General features: G+C 36.0%; 1 protein-coding gene across 4 annotated transcripts in view; it reads right to left on the bottom strand.

The window, feature by feature from the left end:
- Positions 1-232: 232 nt before the first annotated feature.
- Positions 233-22,809, bottom strand: part of PRKACB (protein kinase cAMP-activated catalytic subunit beta) — a 95,671-nt gene continuing 73,094 nt past the window's right edge. For all 4 annotated transcript variants that reach the window (XM_087820555.1, XM_087820556.1, XM_016220644.2 and 1 more), the window contains 4 exons: positions 22,339-22,434; positions 19,244-19,366; positions 6,398-6,562; positions 233-3,519 (listed from right to left, as the gene is read on the bottom strand). In XM_087820555.1, the coding sequence (XP_087676681.1) occupies positions 3,394-3,519; positions 6,398-6,562; positions 19,244-19,366; positions 22,339-22,434 (510 nt within the window). In that variant the 3' untranslated portion in view covers positions 233-3,393. The remainder of the gene's footprint in view (positions 3,520-6,397; positions 6,563-19,243; positions 19,367-22,338; positions 22,435-22,809) is intronic.

Genomic DNA, 22,809 nt, shown 5'->3' with positions numbered 1-22,809 from the left:
CAATTTACACTAAAGCATGAGGAAGAACTAGAAACACTCTTTGAAGCTCTGCAATAAATTTAGTAGTTTCTTAGTAAACACCCAGTTGGGGTAGCCTGGTGGGCATTCCTCCCCGTTTCCACCACCAAAAGACCAACCCAAACACATAAAAATTAGGGATCTATAAGCATCTGTAGTATCTGCAGAAAATAAATCAGGAGAGAAGGGCAACGACTAGAATTCAATACTCAAATTGTTTTATCCTTTGAAGATACTTTAATTTTACATTGATTAATTAAAAAACACAGCTGTTTTCAGCATTTCCTAGCTACAGTAGTGCATAGGAAATTCCATTCTAAACAAAGAAGTAAATGATGAAATAACAATACACCTTAACATTTTACATTGATAGGTTACAGGTTACAAGGTGCTTTCACATACTTTATTTCATTTGATTCTTACAATAAGCAGGGGGGGAAATCAGTGGGAAAGAAAAAAAATTTTTTTCAAGCTTACAATGAGCATTTTCAGGCCAATGGGCAGTCAATATGAAAACATATTAAAAACATGATAACGATACCCACAAGCCACGATATCTTTTTTTTGGTAGGTTGACAGTTTGATATCAATTGGTATTTAGCATCAGTGAAGGAAGAGAGAATTTGAATAGACACAAAGTTCTCATGATATTCAAAGAGTTGCAAGAACACTATAAGAGATAAGATACCCTAAAAGATCACCTTAACCAGATTCACTTCAAACCATGTTATTCCTTCAAAATGTCATAAAAAGAATCTTATCACAACATGTGAAAATTAGAAGGGACCTTAGAAACTGCCTAATGGAAATCTTCCATTTTACGGAGAGAACTGAGGCCAATGTCATGCTGATGCTGACAGACCAGGCCTGAAACACAGGTGTCTTGATTTCTAGGGCTCCCATGCCATCTACTTATTATTTACCAAATAAAAACATAATTTCTTCTGTTTTAAATAATGTAATTTGAGGTTAAATACTGATTTATGCCCCTTATTTTTTATTCAAATTTTCATATTGTCCTTGGCTAAACTGTGGCAGAAAATGAGAACTTTGTATAATTTTAAGATATTCCGTGTACTTGATAAGTTGGAAATAGACTCCCTTGATATATTTAAAAGCTTGCTCATGTCCTTTCAACAGAGTAAAATGGAATAGCTAAATAGCTCTCAAAACCAATAATGTAGTGCCTATGGGTCATCTACCCAGATAGATTCTACAGCAAGTAGTGCTGGACACTAGCAATTTCATTAAAAAAAATATTTTTAGAATTCATAGAAATCTTTTGAATTACTGAAAACTAAAATGTAATCATCAAATTGTCATCCCCATGATTTATTAAAATAAATTTTACAATAATATACAACAAAGCCACCATAGAATTTGTAGCATACATATAGAATACAATGATCAGCATGTTCTTGGGTCTAAATGAAATACAAAAGAGCTAATTAAAATATTTTATACAAATGATGTTTTATAAGTTTATTAACATGATGCTATATTTTTATTATAAACTTGCTACAGCAAAGTAGTTCATATTTTTCTTGCACATTTTAAATACAGGTGGACCAAAAGCTGAAATCACTATCAGCTTATAAATGACAAAACCATGCAGAAACACTTGACAACCAAAAGATGTACAGATTGATCCAGAGAACATCTCAGACAGGCTTTTCCAATGTCTTCAAAGGTTTTACAAGGTGTGGGAGAGATGAAAAGGAGGAGAGTCAGCGACCTACCTGCACCGATAAATGAAGCAAATAGAATGCTTATATACAGTAAGATCAGTTTGATTAAAAACAACTCTTATATGCATGTAAATTGATCATAAAAAAATGAGCACAGTTTATTTTCAGCTATTTTGGTGTGTTGTTTTAAGATAGGTCACTGACACAGAAAACCAGGTGGAAAAATTTAAAAGCAAAGGAAAAAAATATTTTAAAAACTGAGTTAAGCCATGGATTTCTTAACAAACGCTAAACTAAATGTGCAAAAGTGCTTGAAATTTCCACATGACCACAACATTAAGTCAGTTGGCAAAAGAGTATATTAAAAAACCTAAACTCCAGTGCTAAAATTGTATCTGCATGATCACACATTCTGTTTACTGAAAGAAAAGAGGCTGGAGATTATTACATATCTGAAAATAGCACTGCTCAAAATTAAAATACAACCGTGGCTGTTTTACAAAGTTGTCCCTTTCCTCGCTGATGAGGCAGAGCACACAAGCCAAGGTTGCCACAGTGCCTCTACCTCAGGCCGGCGAGTACAGTGCATCGGAGTAATCGCCGGAGCAACTGCCTTCGTCCTTGACTGAGACAAAGAGCAAAGCAAGAAAGACCGGAAAGCCTCATTTAAATAAGAGCAGGTCTATAGTGTTTACAAAAATTAAGCCGTTTGTTTGATTTAGTAAAGTCCACATTACTATTCTTTTTAGTTATTTTTCTTTAAAAAGTCTACAATGAGGACTTATTTGAGAAACTTAAAATTTTGTCACTTTCATTAGTCACGTTCTATTAAAATACTGGCTAAAGCCCTCACGGAAGAGTCCAGGTCTAGAAATCTCAGGACTCTTCTCTGACACCTACAGAAATGCTGATACCAAGGGAGAGGATCTGGGTGAGGAGAATCCATGTCATTAGTTTTTCCTGTGAATGAGGCACGTCTGTCATGCTGCACAGGCTGGTCACTTAATTACTCAAGGGGGGGATGACATAAAAAAAGAGGTGAGGGGACACAGAATGTCTGATCTGCAGGAATCCACATCGCTAGGTCTAGCTGCTCTCTATTAATCTATCCAAATTTATTGCCAGAACAGTGAGTTTTAAGAAAGTTATTGTTTTAATTTGTATACATTTCCTTGGTGATAAAACGTTCCTCAAAAATTATCAAGAGTTCTGGCAAAACTGAGGCTGAGCTACTCAAAGTAAAAATAATTATTAGAAAGTATATCTTCAAGCCATTGACCAACAAAAAATACTGACAAGAACTGCTAACAGCAACAGGTATCCTTCCCTTCGAGTATCACGCAGCCACAACACTGCCCATCGGAAACGCCAACAAAATGAAACGGAGCGCGGCCAGGAGAAGAACTAATGAAACGGAAGAGGCGGATGTAGGAGGAGGGGGCAAGACGAACCCAAGAGAAGCAGGGACGCGTCTCGTCCCGCGGGACGGCACAGACGGCTTCGGAGCGGTGCCTGGTTACACAGGTGGACGCGCAGTGCACACACAGGGGACGCACCAAGGCCTCGCTCAGCCGCGGGAATGAGGAGCCGGGGAACTGCTTCAGCAGGGCGGCCTCAGCTCCACCCTTACCTCCCGACAGAGTGCAAAGGCTGAGCTCGAGCTCTGATGTCGTCTCCTAGCTCATCTTTAAAATTCACTAAATTCCTTCCCACACTTTTCTGTTATAGAGACACGGATATCTTCCTCTTCATAGTCATCAAAGTTGCTGGTATCTCCAGAGCCTCTGAACTTTGGTATGAATGGAGCTTCAACCTATAATTGAGATGAGAGAAAAATAAATGTGATATTGGCGATTTATAAGAAGAAATATATTTGGTCTTCATTCTAACCTGGGGCACAGAGGTCCTAAGACCCTTGGAAATTCCTAAGTATTTAGAGGGGTAAAGGTGGCTTTTGTTATGTTAATGAGGCAGCTTCTTGGAAGTCCCTGGGTAACCTAAGGGTGGAGGCTGGATGCCAGGGGGATCAACCCAGAGATTAGAGCACCTATTTTCAACCGGTGTGCTGCAAGTATTTTTAAAACATGCAGTACCTGACTATTTAGTCCAGGGCACTGACTTTGTTTCCCTTAGATTGTCAAATAAAAAAATGACAGCAGCCAATAGCACAATCTCCGTCCAGTGTGAATGCTCTGTCTCAAACCATAAATACACAAGTCACATAATAGAGTTACATCTTATTTCACATCACATAATGAGGCTGCATCTGATTGGTTAATTCTTGGTACCTGAAATCCTTATATACAAATATAAGCACCTGATTTTTTAAAAAGTCAATTTGGAGCAAAAAGGGTAGGTAACTACTACTACTACTATTTTTCTGTAAGTCAACCCAAATTATTTCTCTCTTTTATTGTCAGATCAGCAACAATATCATATATTTTTTGGTGTGCCCCAGAATTTTAGTAATTAGTTTATGCATGCCATGAGATAAAAAAAGTTTGAAAATTGCTGGATTAGAGGATTGGAACATTCAGACATCCAGGGGAGGGGAGAGGGGCTGAAGGTGGACTTCAGTCCTGAAAGATCAGCAATGATTTAATCATTCAAGCCTATGAAATGAAGCCTCCATAAAACCCCAAAAAGATGGGGTTGGGGAGCTTCTGGATTGTTGAACGGGTGGGGATTTGGGGAGAGCGGCATCTCCGAGAGAGCAGGAAGCTCTGAGCCCTTCCCACATTCCTCGCCCTATGTAGCTTTTCCATCTGGCGGTTCCTGAGTCATATCCTTTTACAATAAACTGGTCATATAGTAAGTAAAGTTTCTCAGTTCTGTGAGCCACTCTAGCAAATTAATCAAACCCCAAGAGGGGTGTGTGGGAACCTCTATAGCCGGTTAGTCAGAAGCACGGTGACGGACTGGACCTGAGCCTGGCGTCTGAAGTGGGGGTGGGGGTTCTGTGGCCCTGAGCCCTTATCCTGTGGGATATGACGCTGCCTCCAGGTTGATAGTTAATTGTTTGGTGGTGAGGAAAAATCCACACATTTTGGAATAAGAGGAAAAACAAATGCCGGAGAGTTTCCAAACACTAAGGAAAATAAACTTCCACTTAATACACAATGGCATCTTTAAATGCCTGTAAGTACCTAAACGATAACAGCATTAGAAAAAGCAGCCAACAGTAGGTCTGCTATTAATTTCAACATTTGCATTCAAGGAATAGTACAGGCCAGCATGACACTTTTAGAGATTTCTACGATAATTTACTACTGGCATCAAATACTGGTATTGAAGGTTATAGAATTCAAGTTTTTCTTTTATCAGTTCCTTATTTCTAAAGCCTTTATTTTCCCATCTGCTTTTCCTTAATTTCTTTCTCCTAAGGTTACAGGTTAACTCTTAGACTCACTTTTAATCTCCTTCTTTTTTAAGTTCTCAAGTTTATTTTGTTTAAAATACCTGGCTATCAAAACTTTCTGAAAGTTGGAAAAAACAAATTTCTTTAAAAATTACAGAATTGTTGAATTCTGAATATTTTTCTCCTTGCATCCTAAACCTAAAATGTCTTTCCATGATTTAAAATGTGGTCTTTATAAAGATTATGTGGAGTATTGAATATGTTTGAGGAAAATATTTTAAATGCTGAAAATATAATACACCAACTTACACAGCATTGATAGTGTTCACAAATAATCATACGCATGGCTATAGCATTTCTTCCTCAATTCAACACTATGAGAGGGCAGGACAGGTGTCCTTATTACTATTTTACAGATTATAAAACAGAAAGTTGACCAAATTCCTGTGACTAATAAGTGGCTATAGCAAGTCTCAAATTTATGGTTCTCTACTACTGGCCCAGGGTCCTTTCTAATATCTACACCAGTGGTTGCCAAAGTATTTTGATTTATATGACTTTTAATAAAAGACGAAGTATATCCTAAAGAAAATTTTACAGATTGATTTCAGGCAGATACTAAAATAATAATAGGCCATGATTAAATGGTATTCACTTCAGGGATATGAGGCTATCTCACCAATACACTTCATCATAGTAATATGTCAAAGATAAAATACAGTATACTGGGTAGGAATCGAGGGTGTTTCCTTAAATTGATCAAGAATACTTATCCAAGACAAAGAGCTAACTTCATATTTGATGGTAAAATAGGAAAGGCATTTCCGTTCCAAAGAGGAACAAGTAGTTTAACAGCACTACTGTTTTAAAATATTATTCTACACGTTCTAGTATATATAATAAAACAAAATGGAAATAAAATACAAATATTGAAAAAGAGGCAAATGATACGTCCACCCCCTGTGATTATCTGTCAATAAAGTCCAAGGGAATCACTGAAAAGCTATGGAAATCAATAATAGGATTTAGTAAGGTGGTCAATTACAATAAAAACATAGAAATCCTACATTCCACTATAGTGGGAAAGCGAACACATTCATAATAGCAGGGGGGGAATAAATGGTGATGAATGGAGACTTGGCTTGGGGTGGTGAACACACAATGCAGTGTATGATGTGTTGCAGAACTGTGCACCTGAAGTCTGCATAATTTTGTTAACGGTGTCACCCCAATACATTCAATAAAAAGGAGGTAAAAAGAAAATATTTCTACTACATATAATTTAAACTCCAGCTTTAAAAAAGCTTTTGACTTGGAGAAGGGAAAGGCTCACCTTCCTCTGGTAAATAGCAATCCAATCTGTTGTGGCAAACCACTTGTGAGTCTTTATATCGCTCACACCATTCTTCAGATTTCCAAACCGCTTTGTCAAATCCACCTGCAGCAGGTTCCGCAGAAGGTCCTTGAGGTCGGAACTGAAGTGCGACGGGAATCGAACCTGCAGAAACGCACCATGCGGTAAAACACACCTTCCAAGACCCATGATATTTCTCTTCTGATTTCAGAAAGGTTTTGTTTTTTTAAAGATAGGTCATTATATAAACAAAAAAATGCACTGATAAACTTCAAATACTTTTCACTACAAATTTCAGTCCCCATAGTAGTCTTGCAATTCTTCTCCCAGGCCCTTGTTTTGGTCATGAGCCCTCTTCTCCAGAAAAATGTGCATGACACACAGAACTTTCCCAGCAGCGTCAGAAGGTTCACCATCTTTAAGGGAGACTCTTGGATCCCATGCTACAAAGTTCTGTCTTAGAGACGTACAAATTTAAACTTGGAACTTAAATAGAAAAGGGAGAATATAAAGATGTCAGTATGCACATTTTGAAAAGAGATGATAAAAAAAGAAGTCTAAAAATGATTATAAAAACCCACACTTCCTTTCACAGCACAGGAAACCATTTTCCATGTATTTATTAGTGGGTGAATTTTAAACATAATTCCGCTATTATGCAACAAGCATAAAATGATTTAGATTGACTTAAAAGCATTTTTTACTTCCTGAATTATGAAGTTTTTACAATTAGTTGACTAGCCTCCAGCCTTAAAAACAAAACAAAACAAAAACCACCCAAAATAACAGAAGATGTTATTATATATTAAGCAATCAATGAAATCAAGTATTAGTCATAGGAGATCAAGTCTGTTTTTTGTTTGGTTTGAGCCCACTCTCCTCTAACTCTCTACTCCAACGTAACTCCCAGTTCTGACCCTTTTATCAATATGGATACTAAAAAATTAAAATGGGCACGACTAAGGGACAATATTAGGTGGAAAATTAGATATATCTACATTTTTTATTCTTTTCTTTCATTACTCCGTTCTCTTCACAATCCTTTTCAACCAGTTGCTGTCTTCTCCATCACATGCAGGCATGTATGTGCACAGATCTATGTATGTACGTGGGTGCTCACGTGCCCTTTCACTCTAATCCCCTTTCTCTATTATGAATGCCTTGGCCCCATTTCATATTCCCACCCCCACTAAACACAAACACTATTCTCTGGATTATCATGGCATTGACTTCAAACTGACAGTAGACCTCTGTAGAAAATGCTTTAAAGGGTTAACAGATCCACTTCTGAACTGCTTGAATTCTTACTTTGCTTCTCTACAAGTACCACCATCACCTTACAACTCGAAAAGTGACTCATTACATCACCTCAGTTAATTTCCACAATGCGCTCTCATTTAATTATGCTGTAGTCTTTGTATGTGTCTGCTTCTGGAGGGAAGGAACTGTGCCATTTTTGTGTTTTTATTCCCAGAATTCATTAGATCATTTCGAATGATGTAGTTCATTGATTTGACAATTAGCTATTGAGTATTTGCCATGTACCAGGCACTGTTCTAGCTGCTGGATATACTGCAGTGAGCAAAAACAAAGCCTCTGATTTCATGGAACTTACATCCTAGTTAGATACGACACGCTCAGTGGATGTGGCATTAACTCTAAAGATGGAAAAACTAAGATTCAGAGACATTCCATAATTTACCAGGTCTGGGACTAGATGTCTAGTCTTATGATTCCTAGCCTCATAAATTCTCTTTGTTACACTGTCTTCAAACATATTTAATTCTGACTTTCAAAAAGCTCAACATATTTGACCTACATTCTTATGTTCTCAAAGTAGAAGTCACGAGTATGCACAGCTAGAGTCTATGGCAGGGCTAGATCCATAGCCACAGTCTTCTGAGTGCCACTCTCATGTACTCTATAGGTAAATGTTTCCCAAAGTGTGGTCCCAGGACCCACGTCCATTGGAATCAACTGGGAGAGTAGAGGGTAAAAATGCAGATTCCTGGGGCTTACTTCAGGTGATGGGGGCACTGCACCTGAATCTCTGAGCTCCTAGCTCCCCGTGACTCATGTACAAACATGGAAGCATGAGGAGCACTATTTGCAGCTCTATTTGCTTCCTTATGCAGAAATGTTTCTGCTAGTGACAGATAAAATGTTTTTAATGCAGATTCTAAACTAAAATCATCATCATACCAGAGGAAAACTAAATAATATTTGTGGCAAGCAACCAACGACTATTTGAAGGTTGATTTGACCAGGATTCAACTAGCTAGTAGATGACCAGGATTTGGGGGTCAATTCATATAAATTAGCAAGTAGAAGCTTCATTTTTGAAAAGCCTGTATTATCATAAATTATGAGGTTTTATGTTTAAAAAAAAAAAAAAAGATGTGAACTACCACCTTCTTTAGGTTTTACTTCTGACACAATGGCTTATTAGAAGTTAAACACAATGTTGAACAGTTTATAGCACTGGTTCATGAAATCCAAAACATAGCACTGAGGTAAATATTATTATTACCCCCATTTCAACGGTGATGTAGTTGAGACCTACGGAGATTAAGCAATTTGTCCAACACTACAGAGCTAATAATTGGTAAAGCTGTAATTTCAAACCAGGTACTCTGACTCCAGCATATACACTTTTATTTATTTATTTATTTATTTATTTATTTATTTATTTATTTATTTAAAATTTATCTTTATTGCTGAAAGTATTACAGATGTCCCCCTTTTTAATTAGTCTATACTATTTCCAGGATTCAATAACCTGATGATAGTTATTGTCAGGCACTTTACAAAGACTAAAAATTTCACCTTAAAAATACTTGCTATACATTTCTTCATTTATCTTAGTTGGAATAGAGCATAGGGGTTATTCAAAAGGCACATTGTCTATTTGCAAAATAACACAGTTTATCTATATACAGTGCTTATATTCTTTGTTTAGATCCCAAAGACATAACTTATTTGAAATAGGCCTATCTTTGTTTAGAACAGTTCTCATGAACTGTTCAGTGTAATGCATCAGTTTTCCTCTCCTTCACGGTGTGCAGAACAGTGGACAGTAATGCACTACATATAAATCATCTTCAGAATTCAGGTAATATGTGATGCAACGCATGAAGAATATACACGCCTAGGTAAAGTAGTTCTTTAGTTTGGAACGCAGATAAAGAGATGGTCTTGAATTAGCGTGTGTGTGTATCTGTTTAATCTTCAGAATGGAGACTCTCAAATGGGGAGTGGGAGTGGGGGCGGTAATGGGAGACAACAATCATTTAGGAGCCGTTTCAAGTTGTGGACACACCCTCCTCACCTCCACATCACTCCCTCTTCCCCAGAGACCCTGACTGGTAGCCCACACTCTCATCTAAGCCCCGTTAGTGATGGGAATCTGTCATAGCCTTACAGTATACCGAGGGGGAAACAATGAGAATCACTGGGAAAGCATTTTTTCCCACGATTGTTCTGAAATGCAATCAGACATCCAGTTCCTTTGTTGACTGAACATAGACCCGTGTTGATTCATCAAACTGAAATTAGCAAAACTAAAACAAAACACACACCCCAAAACAAAAGCAAAAACAAAACAACTTAAAATTATGTTTTAATTGCAAGACCTTTATTTATAGTATAGGGTGGGACAAAAGTGGGTTTACAGTTGTTTGTATAGAAAATAATACAATAAGTAATTAATAACACAAGAATAAACTGTGTTTTGCTTACCTACAACTGTAAACCTACTTTTTGCTACACTTTGGACATTAACATGTAAACACCAAAGATTTCTGTAATGGGAAGAATAACTAATTTTTCCTTCAAAACTGCATCAAGAATGGTATTATTTCTATCACTATTATCAATTATAAGTGCTGTAGAAAGTGAAGTCAGAATCCTGGAATATTGGAACCAGAGGAAGCTTAAGTTTAATTTAGTCTAAACCTTCATTTTAAAGATAAGGAAACTGAGCTCCAGTGAAGCTACCAATTGAGTCAGTTTCCCTGCTGGGAAAAATAACTGAATCCTCCAGACTCTTGCATCTTCCTGCCAGGCCATGCTGGGGCCAATAATGTGGAAGCAGCTGTAAAGAGCCAGATATGGAGAAGAGACTATCTAGACCCATTAAATCACTAGATCTAAGAGATAAGATGACTGGAAACTGGCCTTATTTAACATGAAAGAGGTGTCTGTGCAATACATACTTCCTAGAGTGTCTACTTGGTCTTTTTCCCCTAATATTTTCTATTTAGGATTTTTGCCCATCCTTTAGAGACCAAGTTACTTCTGAGTTTCCTCCTGGTATATTCTTGTGAACAAATCAATTTCTACAGTGAGGTACAGACAAACAGAACACACGGCGTGTATCAAAATTATCTGTGTTCATTTAAAAGACACAGACACTGGAATACACAGGAGACCAAATGAGTCATTGTCCCTGACGGGGCACCCACTCATGAAAGCTTCCTGAAGGCAGGGACCACACTGATCTGCTGTATCCAGCACTGGTATGGCATATATGATGAGCTCGGAAATATTTAATGAATGCATATATTCAAATCGGACAAATACTCATTGAACACCTTCAATGTGCTGGCACTGATGTGCTTTGGGTATGGTGGTAAACAAAATTCCCCTCTTCATAGAGTTTACATTCTAGTGAGGAAAACAGATAGCTTAGTGGTAAGAGTGGTATTTTAAAAACGTTGCCATCCTATCACTCCTCACAAAACCTTGCATTGTAAGGTCTTTATTTTTCACTCTGAAGAAAATGGAGAATCAGTGCAAGGTTTCTGAAAGGAGCACCAGGAACTGATTTAACATTTTCAAAGACCCACTCGAGTGACTCAGAAGACGGTGGTGGAGGCAGTAAAAAGTGGTTTAATTCTGCCTGTCTTCTAAAGATAGAGTCAACATGCTTTTCCTGTGCATTGGTGAGGACTCCAGGGTGTTTTGTCCTGAGTAACTGAAGGGATGGTGTTGTCATCAACTGAGATGGGAAAGGTGGTGGGAGGAACACAGTAGCTAGGGAAAACAAAAAGCTGTCAGTTTTAGACAGGGTGAATTCAAGATACTTATTAGACAGAGTGGAGATCTCAGGTAGGAAGTTGAATACAAGAGTCTGTAACTCATGAATCAGGTATGGACTAAAAAAGTGAATTTAGAAATTGTCAGCTGGCATTAAAAGTCATGAAACCGGGTGAGACCACCAATGAAGGTGTGCAGAGAGGACCGAGCCAAGGAGGCTGAGAAGAAAAGATCAGTAACGCAAGAACACAACTAAGCTGCGAGGAGTCACTGCAGCCAAGTGAAGGAACAGTAAGTGAAGCGCTGAACCAGATTCTGTTTCTTGCTTTGCCACAAACTTCCTAGTGCCGTTGGGTAATTCTGAGTCTTGATTTACCTACATGGGGGAGTTAAACTAAATAAAACCGAACATTCTCGTCATCTCAAAAATTCTACCACGCTCTTTCTTTAGCAGAAAGAATACCTGGCTTCCAAGCACAACTCCAGTTACATCACGCTCTGTGCTGTGGAGAAAACCCCTTTACCTTTCTGAGTCTCGGTTAACTCTTCTATAAAACATTGAGAGTGTATTTCAGCTGGCAGGTAGGAAAAGAAACTAAATCACTTTTATGAAACTGCCTTGCATCGTGCCTAGCATCTTGCAGGCACTAATTCAATACATTTTCATTTTTTCAACCTTTTCATTAGAATAACATTTAATGATCTGATGCTGAATTTCTGAACCAAAGAAGGAACTTGGAAGAGAGCAGTATTATCATTACGTTTCCAGACAACCAAGGACAGTTTGTGCTGGAAGAGTCCTGTGGAGAGTGCAGGAGGTCCCTCCTCTCTTCTTGTCTCATGCTTCACCTGTTACTTTACAGAACAAACACTTTCTTTTTTTCTTATGTGCTTAAAATTTGATAGAGAGAGGGAGAAAATGGACAACTGTAACCCTGTTTAGTAAGGACAACATTGTGAATATAGCTGACATCTTAAACAACTGTCAAATTACATTATGTAATAGTTAAACCAACTATGAAACAAACTCACCCCGAACTGAACAAACTCAACAGAATATTGTTCTGTTTTCAGCACCCATTATAAAATCTTGTATGTTTTGGTTTCAGTAATGACTATTATTTCCTAAAAATTTAAGAGGAAGTTGCATCCAAAAAGCGAAGCAGTTCATGTTTTATTGTATCCACACTGGGTAATTTAAATTAAATTCACTAACTGGTTTACTGACTTTCCTTTTTCTTTTAGGAATAAAATAAAGCCCAAATCAAATCTGTCTACATGCAGCTTAGGAACAAAAATTACAAAGTTGATCTTTGACTAAAGAAGAAGGGACAACTTTTATTGCTGTTCTTCAGAAACTGGCAGGGGAAAAGATCGTTTAACTAGTTCATTAGCTTTTATGCACCAGAGACTTAAATTTTAAAATTGTAAAATTTACTGGGCCAAAATGACTCAAAAGAGTTTGCACACAGCTGACAAATAATAATCTATTAACTTCTGTCCACAAGTATGTTGGAATAACTTTAAAGAAAGTATCTCTTATAAATTAAGTACAGTTCTTAGAAATCTGCAGTCCCAGTAAAGAATTTATCTAGCAAAGATCAGTACATACAATACTTAATTTTTCAAAAGGAGTAACTTTTCATACATTAGGCTTTCCATAGATGTGGTGCCAAGTTCCACGTTGCCTCATAGGGCCCTGGGAAATTTTAATCAACATGGATCCTACCTATAAACAGAAAGATCTAGGACAATAAAAAACAAACAAACACATCAATATTGGTACCACAACTGTGGGCTCTCTGATTTGATCTCTTACCATGCGGATACAGTGGTAGATACAAAAAATCCAGATGGTTGCAGAGGGCCCTTACTCACCCCGTTCTCATTCCCTCTCCTGCCAAACAAGTTACAAGTATTTGCCCACAAGACTACACTAGAGTAAAGGGCTGTCAAAGCAGGTATTAATAAGAATTTTAAATGATCACAAAGAGGTATGAAAAACGGCCCTAGGTTTTAAGCAAATAGAAAAAATGCTTTTGTATTTTATGAAAATGACTTCTGAGTAGCCATGGACAAATAGAAAATGGTATTTTAATTTCCCAAAGAGCATGACCAATGGTGTCTTAGACAAAGTGTAATGGTATACTTGCATATGTGAATGTCACTTAGGAAACAGAGCTTGTGTAGAGAGAGAGAACACAGCAAGCCTGAGAGTGCTGTGAAAGGCCTGCTTGCAAGTTTGGTCCCTGGCAAGTACCTGGGAAATGGAATGTAACAGTCCTCACATTGATATGAAACGTTCCCTCAAGGATATGAGTGGCCCACTGTCCCTAGGCTGTTTGTACAAATGATACGGCTTATCGGGAACATGTGCTTTTGTTCTGGGAGCCTGGCTTTTCAGTATGTGCTAGGAGAGGGTGCACAGAGTCTCTGATGAGCTTCCCTGGTAGACAACATTTCACTAGTGCCGTCACAATTTGTTCCTGGAGAAATTAAGTGCATCCTTGTGACTGCATTGGAAGAGGACTTGGCTTTTTTTTCACTTCAGAGTTTTTTCTTTAAATATTTTATTTTTCAATTACAGCTGATGTACAATATATCAGTTTCAGGTGTACAACCTGATTAGACATTTATATGACTTACAAAGTGATCCCCCAATAAATCTAGTACCCATCTGACACCATACACAGTTATTACAATATTATTGTCTATACTCCCTAGGCTGTACTTTATATCCCTTCGGCTGTTCTGTAACAATTTGTACTTCTTAATCCCTCACCTTTTTCACCCATTCCCCCAACACCCCTCCCGTCTGCCAATAGTCAAAATGTTCTCTGTATCTATGAGTCTGTTTCTATTCTGCTTGTTAGTTTATTTTGTTTTTTAGATTCCACATGTAAATGAAATCACATGGTATTTGTCTCTGACTTGTTTCATCCAGCACAATACCCTCTAGGGCCATCCATGTTGTTGCAGAGGCAAGACCTCATTCTTTCTTTATGGCTGAGTCATATTCCATTGTACATTTGCGCCACTTATTTATCCAGTCATCAACTGATGGGCACTTAGGCTGCTTTCATATCTTGGCTATTGTAAATAATGCTGCAACGAACCTATGGATGTATATGTCTTTTCGATTTAGTGTTTTGGGTTTCTTTGGATACATACGCAGAAGTGGAACTGCTGGGTCCTTCTTTGTCTCTTGTTATAGCTTTGTTTTAAAGTCTGTTTTATGTAAGTATTGCTATCCCAGCTTTTTGTATGTTTGTTTCTATTCTCATAAAATATCTTTTTCCATCCCTATGCTTTTTCAGTCTCTGTGTGTCTTTCGATCTAAAGTCAGTCTCTTGTAGACAGTATACGTAAGGGTCTTGTTTTGTTCTCCATTCAGCCTCTGTAGTCTTTTGATTGGTGCAATTAATTTATTTGCATTTAAAGTAATTGCTGATAGATATGTATTTATTGCTATTCTGTTATTTATATTATTTACCTTTTTTTCTCTTCTTCTTCTTAAAGAAGACCCTTTAGCACTGGGAGAGGACTCCTGAGAGCCTGTGCCGGGCTTCCTCTGGGCTTTGCCCCATGTGCCTTTTCCCTTTGCTGATTCTGCTTTGTGTCTTTTCCTAGAAAGGCACCTTACGATGAAGGTATGCGTTACAGTGTAAGGTATCCATTCCCTGATTATCACTATCTGCTGAATTATCCGAGTCTATCTAGTGAATCTCCTAACCTGGGAATGGTCTTTGAGACCCTGGACACATAAGGAATAGCCATTTGGCAGTTAATCAATTACCCTTCCTGTGAATGTGAATTTCCCTTCAGGAAAAATTAAACCAACTCTTTGATCATTCTATATATGCATATGTTTACAACTTTATTTTTTGTACAGTGTTTCCTTGTACATTTTTGGTGTTCATTAAATGTGGAATAATATTTACTTTACATATAATGAAGCTAACAATTTTTATTAAATTACATAAGTCAAGGGCTGTAAAGTAATGGTTTCCCCAACAGCTGTTACTTGACTGCCTTATTTGCAAGTATCATTTCTGAACGCAATATTAACCTTCATATTTCTAAGAGTAATGCACTCAAATAGAGTTGCTGTGGAAACCACCACTGATTATTGTCATAAAGTATATGGCACTGAGGCATGAAATTTAAAGACTACAGAAACGCAGCACATGCATTATAAGGATGAGGCATAAAATGCGAGAATTATTAAGACTGTTCTGTTAACTGTGCATTTTTAAGCTTGAACCTTAATATTGCATGAATAATTTGACATTCAAACACTGCCTTTGTTTTTTTAAAGGCAAAATATGTGTAGGAGAGAATCTAACAAGCTGACTGATCATCTTTCTGTGTATTTAAAAATACCAGTTTGAGTTACAATATTGTAGTAGAGAAAGTACTTAACAATCTAATGTTCAAATATATGTACTTTAGTGAATTAACCACTTCATTAAATACATTTTATTTTAAGTTGGATAAGTCACTGATACCTATAATCTTTATAACATGGTTTCAGAATGGAAAATATAAACATAAAATGCTGCTACATAAAATAATAATTTCTTTTTTTTAAATGAGAAAAAAATTCTGGATGAAAGTATATTTTTTTAAATGATATACTGCATCATTAAGACCATTAAAAAATTTAACTACATATATAGGATTCACAAATAATAGGCCATAACTGGACTTTTAATAACTTGAATAATTTAAAAAAATTAAAACTAGTTAGTCTCCTATTTGGCTTTTAGCTACTAAGCAGAGGGACATTTTTAAAAAATTTATTTTTATTGTTGAAAATATTACAGATGTCTCCTTTCTTTCCCCCATTGATCCCCTTCACCCCAATCCACCCCGCCCCCAGGCATCCCCCATACTATTACCTGTGTCCTTGGGTTATGGATATATGTGGGGGTGGGGGAGTGGGTGGGAAAAGGTTAATTAAAGGGACAAAACTTTTGTAATATGGAGAGAGACACATCTAAGTTTGGATTTGAGTGTTGAAACAGGTGATTTTATTGGGAAATGGTGAATATGATTTTATATTCAAATAATACAGGTCCTAGAGATCAGTTAATGGCAATAGTCTGCTTTCATGAGAGTTCTACTTTAAATGAAGAAAGGGAACGAAGAATGAAAATAACTTTATATCCAATATGGGGAGAGACAATCTGGCACCTTCAGTTAAAAGCAAAACACCCTATCATTTTCTAAATAAATGAAGAAAAAATCAAATATTGTGATATCACAAAATTTTATGTTGCTCTAAGCTAATATTGGATCCTAAATGTTAAAGTTTGATAGGAAATAAAAACATATTCATAAACACCTGAAAAAATGTTATGCAACACAGAATGATTGGCAAACTGAGGCCAATTCACACAGGTGAAGATATATTCATTTTTATTAAAGTAATTTTTCAAAGTAAATGAAATTTACTTGTGACAGCATCCTTGTCAGATAATTTGGTTCCTTTTAGAAACTTAAGCATAAATAAAAGCAATACAGTAAAGATTCAGGAACTTTGTGATTACCAGCAATTAAATCATTTGGAATTATTACTATTTCTGCATCCTTAGTCTTTGTATTGGTAAAATATGCTTCTTCCATTCTGCAATTTTAAGTATTTTAGTTCTCTCATCATTTTTCATATGACCTTTGGTTTTGATTCTCTCTTGAGAGTTTGCATAATCACTTTCCAAATTCTTAAATCACTTCCTTATCTATGAATTTGTCTTGGTGTTTTCTTTTGTTCATCTCAAAGATTCCTTTACTGTGACTTTAACATTCTGTTTAGTGAAGACAACTACAAACATAAGCAATCTGAATCCTAGAGAGCTACAAAGATAACAAGGACAGCACTGATGCTTAGTTACTTCAGTACTGCATTCTGCCTTTCTGTAAAATTTTCAATCCTAGCTTTAGTTTACTTATCTGTAGGAGGTATGTACTTTTCATAGAACTTTTCCCATAAAGTGCATTTAAATATAACTGAAAGTCTTTTGACCCCAGTAGACTGCATATGCACAATGAGATATGGGACATACTATATTAAGACGTGGAGCCTATGGATAGACTCATTTTATTGGTGTCTTACTCTTACAGCCCAGCTATACAGTGTCCATGATTTAAATCTGGGCCTCGGTAAAAAAGATAAATGACTATATTATGGACATTTAGGTTACCTTCTTAACATTGTAACTTTTAAGTTAACACTGCAAATTTTAAGTTCACTGGTGCTGACTACCAGCTTTCACACTGAATGTAGAGTGTGAACCTGGGTGTGATACAAAGAAAGAGACTTTTCCTCTGCCTCCTTCCAGACTCTTTAGGTTTATTAGGCTAATCTCTGCCTTAAAAGGTCACAAAATACAAAAAAGTCAACTACATCACATCTCAGGGTACTGACATGTCAAGATTAAAGCTCTATTTCCTGGTCATATTCTGTGTAATCTAAAAAACAAACAAAAACGAAAAGCCCACAAATAAACAGAGCACAGCACATGTAAGAATAGCAAAAGGGGAAAATAAGAAAAATATCCCTTTTCATAAACTTTATCATAAATATAGAACACCTCCTTCTGGGAATTTTAAAAAGCCTACTCTTTCTTTGCTGTACAGTAGGAAGAATCAGGCATATATATATATATATATTTTTTTTTTTTTTTTTTTTATTAAATATATCTTTATTGATTTCAGAGAAAGGAAAGGAGAGGGAGAGAGAGAGTTAGAAGCATCAGTGATGAGAGAGTCATTAATAGAGCCTGCAACCCGGGCATGTGCCCTGACCGGGAATCGAACCCTGATCGCCTGGATCCCAGGTCGACGCTCAACCGCTGAGCCATGCCCGGTCGGGCAGGCCCATCTATATTAAAATTGACTGTAGTATTTTTTTTAAATTTATCTTTATTGTTGAAAGTATTACAGATGTCCTCTTTCTTCCCCATTGACCCCCTTCGTCTCCCCCAGACCTTCTCCACACTATTGTCTGTGTCCACAGGTTATACATATATGCATATAAGTTTTTTTTAAAAAGACCTGAGGTATGAGCCAAGGCAAGAGCGAATGACTACTTCTAAACAAATACTTTTGGAAACAAAACTGGGGATTATAAATGTCAAAGAAGGAAGGTTTATGGGGTAATTACAAAATGTAAAATACTATATGACCTACAGTAAATCTACTCATGGTCAAGAAAAATTAATGTTATTTCTATATTTGCTAAAGATCAATGGTATTTATAATCACAATGAATGTGAACAATTGTTCATGTAACTTCTATGAATTTCTATCTTAAAAAATATCTATTATATATTTACTTTCAATTTTGTAGTGTTTGACATAATTCAAACAAGAAGTCTTTCCTGACAAAGCAAGAGCAATGCATATATATTTTTTAAAAAGCCCCTCAAACATCTCTCCAAGGAGATATCTAGATGAAGTGACTAACAATTTTTACTTATTTGAAGCAACACTGAGAATTAGGGCTATGACGCTGTGTTCTGTAAGTGATAAAAATACTAAAAATGGGAAATTTTATTTTTTGCTAATTTATCAAAATGCCCTTTTTTCTTAAGAGGTTTTGATGATTTAACGTTATGCTGTTATCTTTAATGAATGCTAGATGCGAGGGAAGGAACTTTGGGTGTTCCCACACTTTTTGAATTTAGGATAATATTATGATGATATCAAATGGCTTCAATCTATAAAGTTTAAAATTCATGTACAGAAATAATGAATAAGAGAAGAATAATAAAATGTATTTCTTACCTTTCCAGAAACAATCTTTTCATAAATCTGAATTGGTTGGTCTGCAAAGAATGGGGGGTAGCCAGCTGCCATTTCATAGATTAGCACCCCCAATGCCCACCAGTCCACTGCCTTATTGTAGCCCTAAGAGAAACCAACACCAAAGGTCAATTAGTAATTCACTCAGCAGAGAATGGAGTCATAGATGACTTTAAAGCACAGGCATTTTTTAAAAAGCAGTTACTGAGTTATTCAGGATGGAATAAAAAAAATGAACAAAATGTATCAGGTCAGGTTTAAATTGAATAAGGGGAGACTGTCCAAATATTGAAATTAGATATTAGAAAATATTATTAAATCTTCTTTCTAAAATCATTAAGAATATTATGGACAATAAAATATTCCCTATTTAAACTGGGATAATTCAATTGTTGCTCAAAAATAGGAAGGGGGTTAGGACCATGTCAGGTCTATGATGTTATGAATCGGGTTTTCTAGAGAATGCTTAGGAATGTCAAAAGTTTTGAAACAAAATAGTAGATATTGGACTTCATAATAAATAGTGGAGTTGACTTCAAACTACGCTTTATTGTTAAATTGCAGGAGGGTGAATATACTAAGGATAATCCTATCCACTTCATTTCCAAACACTTAATTTGGAACTTAATATATGCAAATATTTAACTATACTTTCCGTTAGCTATCTACTATTTTGCTTCTCCTCTCTACAAGGTATACAGAAAAGATCATTCATGGGGTTTTGCGAGGACTATATCTAATGAAAGGAAATAATGTACATTAACAAATGCGTTGAATGCACTAGCTTCAGCAGCACATATACTGAAAGGGCGTTATGAGCCAAATGTACAATGCTAAGGTTATTTTGCACAACCTACTAGCACAAAATAATTTAAAAAAAGAAAAAGAAAAAGTAGCTCAATCGTGGAGAGGGATGAGCTGAATTCTTGCCAGATCTTTAGTTAAATGTATCTTCTACCTTCTCCACGCCCCACATTTCAACCTCTTCTCAAAATTTTAGCTTTACAAACTATTTAGTTTTCAAAGTATTAGCTAAAATATAATACTATAAATAGATATTTTTTTCTTTTCCTTTCTGTTCTGCTTCTGCATGTTTTTTAAAAGGGAGAGGCAAGTATAAGAGGAACAGCAATTTGTTTTGCTAATGGAAATGGGCGCATCGACTCTGCTTATCTCTTAATTTAACTCACTAATGCTGTCATTCATTACAATATTTTTATTATAATAAAGCATGTAATGTTGAACCAGATCCTTTAACTAAACTTTGATTTCTGTTTTCGATTGTACGCTAATGTTCATTACAAATGTGCCAGATGCTTTTAATGCCCTAGGTACAGAGAATGAAAACAAATCAACAAGAAAAACTAAATTACTATAAGTATATGGGCAAAGGACATGAAATAATAATTCATACACACACAAAGAAATACCAAACGGTTATAAGTATTAAAACAAATCTAACAAAGACATGAGACTTAAAATAGTATTTATTGCCTATTAAATTAGTAATGATTTTAAAACTAAGAATACCTAGCGCTGCAGAGAGTGGTAAAACAGGCACTCTCATATGCTGCTGGTAGGGAGTATAAAATGTTAATATCTTTTTGGAAAGCATGTTGGCAATATGCGTCGAGAACCTTAAGAATGTTCATACCCTTTGACCCCTAATTCCACTTCTAGGAAATTTAGCCTAAAAAATTTGAAATGCAGAAAAAGCTTATGGACCAAGACATTTATCAGTTATTTATAAGAGGGGGAAAAATCAAAAAGGAAACAACTTGAATATTCAACAGCAGGAGAAAGGTGAAAGATTCTGAGGTTACACTTGCAAATAAGCCATTAGAATGATGTTTGCATGCTTGTTATCATTCAAGTGAAAAAAGCTGAATACAAAATCGTACATTCTCTATATCCCAATGATAACATGCATATAAAAATATATAAAAGGTTTTTTTTTAAAAAAAACACATCTCTGGGTGGTGAGATTATAGGGGTTTTGATTGTTTCTTTATATTTTTCTGTATTTTCCAAATTTTGTACAGTGAACATCTATTATTTTTACAATACATATACATTTTTAAAGTTTTGGTGCTTATTCTATCATGGTATTACAGGGTGAGGCAAAGTAGGTTTACAGTTGTGAGTATGTGAAACACAGAGTTTATTCCCATATTGTTATTCATTACTGTATTATTTTCCATAGGAACAGCTGTAAACCTACTTTTGCCACACCCTGTATTTGTTAAGTACAGTTAAAAAAAAGGAAATGTGTTAACAGCAATGATATTTTGATTATAAAAGACTAAGAAGTGAAAGATTTGGTGTGAAAGATGAGAGAAAGCGGAAAGAAATCTTATGTTTTATTCTAACACTTTTATAGGCCCCATGTTCAATTATTCAGGGGGTAGGTATTCAGTTTCTAAACTGAGGCATGTGTCCTATCCCTGTCTCTTTCCCTGTGCCTTTCTGTGCCCAGTATTGTTAATGTCTCCTTTCTCGCTGTCTACACCAAAGAACGGCCGTGGAAAAGAGAAGTTAAAGCATCCTTTTAGATACGAGGACAAGTTTCTCTCACCACATTTTCACAGTTTGGAGAAGTAGAACTGTCTTCAGTAAGACCATAGTTATCCAATTGCTATACTATATTTATGATTAAACTAAAATTAAAAGAATAATTAACATAAATTTCTTTCGTGTAAGTGGTAAAGTTGAAATAAAGAACTGACAACCAATACATATCATCTTTAGATTTGTCTCTTGGTGTAACCCAGACCGAGCTTCTTGCTCTCCTGTTACTGGGAATGATTATAAAAAGGTTATGCTTTTGGCTTCAAAACATGGATCTAGAGGTCAAATTTATTAACACTATTTCTACTAGACTCAGAGTTAATATCGACAGAGTTTATGGGATTAGTGGTAGATTCTAAATAATTTTTTAATAATTATGCAAATAGATTTAAATTTATAATTCAGATTAAATAAAAATGTACAATTAGATCAATAAACTTTTTCATAAAAGTCCACATTGATTCATGCCTTATATTTCTACTCCTTATGTAATGACGGTGTAAATATACCTTGCTGAGGATTATTTCTGGAGCCAGATATTCTGGAGTGCCACACAATGTCCAAGTTCTGCCTTTAACTCTTTTGGCAAATCCAAAGTCTGTGACCTACAAAAGAAAACAAAAATTGTGAATATTATTTTTTCACAACAAATGCATTTATTGTAGCGAAGTTGAAAGTTTAAAATCAGGGTTAAAATTAAAACCAGGAAAAACAAATTAATTCAATATAATTGAGGCTAATCCACGAGGGCCAGTGTTTAGTGAATGTAGTTGAAACAACCCATGCTAAATATTTTCCTGACTCCAACAACGGAGCAAATGAACCAGAAAAACGGCCTTAATAAAAATGAAGCAGTACTAGAAGGGTCCCTTAAATCCAACATGTCCTCTGCCATTCATTGTATCATCACAAATGCAAAGCATCATTGAGGAGATCTGGTAACTGTAAAATAGGATGCTTCCACTCTACTGACAGCAGAG

The sequence above is a fragment of the Miniopterus natalensis genome, chromosome 9, assembly GCF_054644295.1.
Source record: "Miniopterus natalensis isolate mMinNat1 chromosome 9, mMinNat1.hap1, whole genome shotgun sequence".
NCBI classification, from domain to species: domain Eukaryota; kingdom Metazoa; phylum Chordata; class Mammalia; order Chiroptera; family Miniopteridae; genus Miniopterus; species Miniopterus natalensis.
The sequence above is the reverse complement of the archived record's forward strand: the minus strand, read 5'-3'. Positions and strand labels throughout refer to the sequence as shown.